Source organism: Cynara cardunculus (genome assembly GCF_001531365.2).
Source record: "Cynara cardunculus var. scolymus isolate 2C chromosome LG 11, CcrdV1, whole genome shotgun sequence".
NCBI lineage: Eukaryota > Viridiplantae > Streptophyta > Magnoliopsida > Asterales > Asteraceae > Cynara > Cynara cardunculus.
This window is the reverse complement of record NC_037538.1, coordinates 1,130,641-1,136,060: the sequence shown is the minus strand read 5'-3', so window position 1 is coordinate 1,136,060 and position 5,420 is coordinate 1,130,641. Positions and strand designations below refer to the sequence as shown.

The 5,420-nt window shown below is 36.3% G+C and overlaps 2 protein-coding genes across 2 annotated transcripts in view; both read left to right on the top strand.

Annotated features, from left to right (window-relative positions):
- LOC112521531 (probable aldo-keto reductase 3) overlaps nt 1-1,741 on the top strand; it is a 3,318-nt gene extending 1,577 nt beyond the window's left edge. Inside the window, exons 3-5 of the mRNA XM_025130442.1 lie at nt 344-516; nt 627-733; nt 1,269-1,741. Coding sequence (XP_024986210.1) covers nt 344-516; nt 627-733; nt 1,269-1,597 — 609 coding nt within the window. The 3' untranslated portion in view covers nt 1,598-1,741. The remainder of the gene's footprint in view (nt 1-343; nt 517-626; nt 734-1,268) is intronic.
- Nucleotides 1,742-2,866: 1,125 nt separating this feature from the next.
- LOC112522215 (probable aldo-keto reductase 3) lies at nt 2,867-5,207 on the top strand. The gene is made up of 5 exons (XM_025131310.1): nt 2,867-3,320; nt 3,426-3,632; nt 4,015-4,187; nt 4,283-4,385; nt 4,710-5,207. Exons 1-5 carry the CDS (start codon nt 3,108-3,110, stop codon nt 5,043-5,045), a joined length of 1,032 nt encoding a protein of 343 aa, XP_024987078.1. The 5' UTR covers nt 2,867-3,107; the 3' UTR covers nt 5,046-5,207.
- Nucleotides 5,208-5,420: the final 213 nt, after the last annotated feature.

Here is a 5,420-nt window from a genome sequence, read left to right as displayed (position 1 = left end):
AAAACTAATAATATAAAAATAATTGATATGATTATTAATAATTTTAAATAATTAATATTAATATATAATGTATAATTAAAATTAGAATTTAATAATAATTTTTCAATTACTATTAATTGAGATATATTAATATTAGTAATAAATAATAATTATTATAAATCACCTGAAACGCTGCTCCAACTAGCATTTTTAATAAATTAGCTTATGCTCATCCAAACGAATACAAAATATGTCTGCTTATGTCCATCTAAAGGAGTACTTAAAAAATAAGTTAGCTTATGTTTACCAAACAAGGACTGTGATTTTCTTGACACTTGTTTATGTGACCAACTGCAATAAAAAGATGGGAGAGTTAAAGAAACTGGTTGAAGAAGGTAAAGTGAAGTATATTGGATTATCAGAAGCATCTGGTTCAACAATCAGAAGGGCTCATGTTGTTCATCCAATAACAGCAGTACAAAATGAGTGGTCATTATGGACAAGAGATGTGGAAGATGAAATTGTTTCAACTTGCAGGTGATCCATAAGAGGTTAAATCTTTTTGGTTGTTGATGGTATATAATGACACGAATCGACAAGAAAGCGATATGTTGTTTGATGATGCTTTGTTCGGGTATCTTTTGCAGAGAACTTGGTATCGGGATTGTTGCTTATAGTCCGATTGGCTGGGGATTCTTGGCCGCAGGTCCTACGTTGGTCGAGAACTTGGTAACGGAGGACTTTAGGAAGGTATGTATCTCTTTCTAAGAGGCCTTGTAGAGAGGGAGAACGTTCCAACATATGTACGGATTTTGATGATTAGTGTCTAGTTAATGTGGGATGCTGACATGTCTTTGGACACGCCCCACCTCATATAGAGGCTACACGGAGGCGAAAGGTTGTGTTGTGTTCCTATGAGGTGCTATACTCGGGGCTATGATACCATGGTAGGCTATGTGGAACTGTCTTTGAATCTTTCTATAAAACAACCCTGATCAGGCCCTCTTTCAACTTCAGAAGATCCAGACCTTCTGAAGTTGAAAGAGGGCCTGATCGGGGTTTTTTTAGGTTGGGCTTTAACTAGGCTTTGAAAAGAAAAGTTGGTCCGTTCAGGTCCTTCAGGCATTAAGGTTGGGACTGGCGTGGGCTCGGGCTTATTAGTTGCTTTTTCGGTTATGTTTCAGGCTTACCAACAAGCATTTTGATAAGAAGTGGATTTAAGCTCAAAATCCTTGAACCCTTAATTAATATAGCATTAGTATTCGACTGAACGCATGAAACTTTTGCAGTGCCTAGGTTTCAGAATGTAGAGCACAACAAGACCGTATTCGAGCGAGTCAACTCGATGGCAACAAGGAAAGGTTGCACCGCGGCACAACTAGCCCTGGCGTGGGTCCATCACCAAGGAAGTGACGTGGTTCCGATACCGGGTACCACGAAGGTCGAGAACTTCGACCAAAACATTGGAGCTTTGTCTGTAAAGCTAACAGTAGAGGAGATGGCTGAACTTGAATCGTTTGCTTCAAGTGACATGGTGAAGGGCGAAAGGAATGCACACATGCAACTCACTTGGATGAACTCGGAGACTCCTCCGTTGTCGTCTTGGAAAGATAATTAACGGAATGTTTGATTGTTATTCTGTATAAATTAAGCTTTGTATGAATTAAGTTGTCTGTATAAATAAAACTAAATAATCAAATGGTCTTTGGCCTAACGATATATGAGTCTTGGCCCTCCTAGGAGGTCAAGAGTTCAAACCTCACTAAATAATCAAAGGGTCTTTGGCCTAACGTTATTTTTTTCATGCAATTTGTCCAAATTTTTATTTCAAAGTTACTGGTGAAAAACTATATATTTATGCTAAAAACTCTAAATCGTTAATTAAAACTACGAATTTTACATGAAAAATAACAAACGGATGACAAACAATGTCGATAGTTTTTTTAAGACCCTGTGTTCTTTATTATGTACTTTTCTTTATCCATCGTATCATCGTCGTTATCAGCATTCAATCGACACCCACTATCATCATCGTAATCATCTTCCACTCAACTATCGCTGTTCAACCAAAACGTTTCAACCTTCTTTTTTTCTTTCTAAAATAGAATAGAAAAAAGATGCGATGACCAAAATACTATTTAGCTCTTATCCAACACGTACTTAAAAAACGATAATATTTGGACTCATTTTATGTCAATCCGTAAGTTCAAATGTAATTAATACAGTCAATTTAAAAAATTTGTCACAATAGATTTCCTATAATTTTTATAATAGATAATTAAAAGTTAAAAAATCTGTAAAAGAAATTACATTCTAAATCTAATAAATTCCCTATTTTAAAGATTCAACAATAAAAATCCTCTTGTGACTACAAAGGTATGCGGTGACTCCGGACTACTTGCGAAATGAGTGGTCGTTCTATGACTAACCGGCTCGTATAGCGGGTTGAATATCTAGGTTAATATAAAAACATTAACTAAGCAACATCTTCATTTTTTTATCCAAAACCATAAAATCGATTTTGATTATATAAAGTAAAAAAAATCGATAAAATTTTCCTTCTTTAGTTACAAAGGAACCAAACTCATACATATTTCACACCATAATGATCATCTTATAACTTCAAGTCTTGTTATTTTTACAAACCACATAAAATACTAAGTAGGATACTACTTCACTTGTGACATCAGCATGATAACCAGTTAATACTTCAACTTGTTATCAGGGTATTTAAATATTTAAAATTTTATATTTAGGTATAAAAATAAAAGTTTTAAAAATACATTACCTGATTCAATTTCCATTTAAAGCAAATTTGTAGTTGAATGAAAAAGAAATAAAAATTTGACAAGTGTCAATCGACGGCGGCCACTTATGTTGAAGTATACGTTATTGAACTTCCACTTGTATTGCGTCCCCATCGTCGGTTGTCCGGAGAATCAACGACGACCGTCCACATGCCAATCAGTCAACTCTATGATGTTATATAGACTGAATTCTTGCTTACAATCTTCCAACTGAGTAGCACAGCATAGTTTCGATCGTCTTTGCTTAACTGGATTTCCCTAAAATTTCATAGAATTGTGCATCTTTTAGGGTTTGAAATCAACACAAAAACCAGAGAGAAAATGGCAGGTGTGAAACGAATTAAGCTCGGATCGCAGGGGTTAGAGGTATCAGCTCTTGGACTAGGATGTATGGGCATGTCTGGTGGCTATGGCCCTGCCAAACCAGAAGAAGAGATGATCAAAGTCATCCACCACGCCATCAACTCCGGCGTCACTCACCTTGATACTTCCGATGTCTACGGACCTCACACCAACGAAATCCTCGTCGGAAAGGTCTGTTGATTGTCGTTATTATTATGCTTCGTAGCTTCAATCTGATAATTAGGGTATGGATGATGAATCTGACTGATTTTGTTTGTGAATTCATGATTGTTACAGGCTTTGAAGGGAATTGAGAGAGAGAAAGTTCAATTGGCTACGAAATTTGGGATCATATTTGGGGCGAGTATGGGTAATACGGAAATCCATGGAGAACCGGAGTACGTTAGGGCATCTTGTGAAGCCAGCTTGAAGCGACTTGATGTTGATTACATTGATCTTTACTATGTTCATCGGATCGATACAAAAACCCCTATCGAAATCACAGTTCGTCCCTAATTTTGCTTCTCTCTCTATGATCCTATAAATTGTGAACAAATTTGACCAAGATTGCAACTACGTCCATTACAGATGTCTCATAAGAACACAAAAATGATCTCATTTGGTGAATTTCAAAGTTAGGTTTATTGATTTTGTATTACAACTTAGGCCTATTTCTTAGCAGCTTAACGAGAGTAATTTTGTCAGCTATACATGATTGTTAGGTTTGTACTGACAGATTAATCCACACAGACTTATCGTACAAGTGTTAATGGAAAATCAACCAAACAGCCCGATTGATTTTGGGTTTTAGAGCAGAACATTACATAATCTACATTTGTGATCAGATGTTGCAGACTGTAATGAAGAACAATTTTTTATCTTGTAGATGGGTGAACTCAAGAAACTGGTTGAAGAAGGTAAAATTAAATATATTGGTTTATCTGAGGCTGGTCCAGAAACCATCAGAAGAGCACACGCTGTTCATCCGATAACAGCCGTACAATTGGAGTGGTCGTTATGGACTAGAGATGCGGAACAAGAGGTTATTCCTACTTGCAGGTAACCCGGATACTGTTGGACCGATGATCTTTTGATATTATATACTTCATATATTTAGGAAATAACGAGCGGTTGTAATGTTAATCTTTGTCCAGGGAACTAGGAATAGGGATCGTTCCTTTCGCTCCTTTGGGTAGTGGGTTCTTCGCAGCAGGTCCAAAGTTGATGGACAATTTGGCAGATAACGACTTTAGAAAGGTTCGTACTCGTAGCATATTGCGACTCCGTGTGAATTTAATCTCGTTTTTTCATTTTCTTGTCGATGGGTGTAAAAGCTTTCTCAACTCGATGGTAGATGAAGCTTTTTGATCTCATCTTTGAGGGTATTTGCCGGAAACCAATAATCTTTGAACCAACTTAAAACCGTAGTAGAAGTTATTGGTAGCCCACAACTTTGAACATATAAGGAGTTCACGAATCTAATATTCCATCCATGTGAGACGGATAGTACACTACGTAACGCTTATATGTGGCTTATGATTCGTATTCAAATCTTGTTCTTTCTTTTTTCATGTTTCATAGATTTTGCCGAGGTTACAAGGAGAGAACTTTGAGCACAATAAGGTCGTATTTGAGCGAGTTAGCCAAATGGCAGAAAAAAAGGGATGCACCCTATCGCAGTTGGCACTGGCTTGGGTCCTGCACCAAGGGGATGACGTTGCTCCTATCCCTGGTACAACCAAGATCGAAAACCTGAACCAAAACCTTGGAGCCCTGACGGTTAAACTCACGGCTGAGGACATGGCTGAGCTTGAATCGGTTGCTTCCTTCAAGGGTGATAGAATGCCGGAACAGATTTTGGTCCACAGTTACAAGAACTCCGACACTCCACCGTTGTCGTCGTGGAAATCGGAGTGAGAATGCATCTTTCTTTTTGCTATGAGCCAAGTTCTAATAAGCTGTTTTATGGTGTTTTTGTTATTGATGGAATGAAATTTTCAGAAGTTTCTGTGTGTTTGTATCTCCATGGTTCTGATATTTGTTTGTTTTGGGTAAATTGGTCAATTTACAACCCATGAAGTCTGAATAAAAATCTGTTGTCCCTAAATTTTCTATGTGTCTACCAATCATGTGTAGTCGGGTCGACTTTGTCGAGAAGAAAGAATAAAAAGATGAAATAAATATATTTATATTAAATAAAATAATAATAATAATAATAATAATAATAATAATAATAATAATAATAATAATAATAATAATAATAATAATAATAATAATAATAATAATAATAAT

What these genes read in the sequence shown, in the direction of transcription:
- LOC112522215 (XM_025131310.1), top strand. Translation starts at nt 3,108, where the DNA reads ATGGCAGGTGTGAAACGAATTAAGCTCGGATCGCAGGGGTTAGAGGTA. An exon ending in ACGAAATCCTCGTCGGAAAG is followed by an intron (nt 3,321 to 3,425) that starts GTCTGTTGATTG and finishes TGATTGTTACAG; the next exon opens with GCTTTGAAGGGAATTGAGAG. An exon ending in CAGATAACGACTTTAGAAAG is followed by an intron (nt 4,386 to 4,709) that starts GTTCGTACTCGT and finishes CATGTTTCATAG; the next exon opens with ATTTTGCCGAGGTTACAAGG.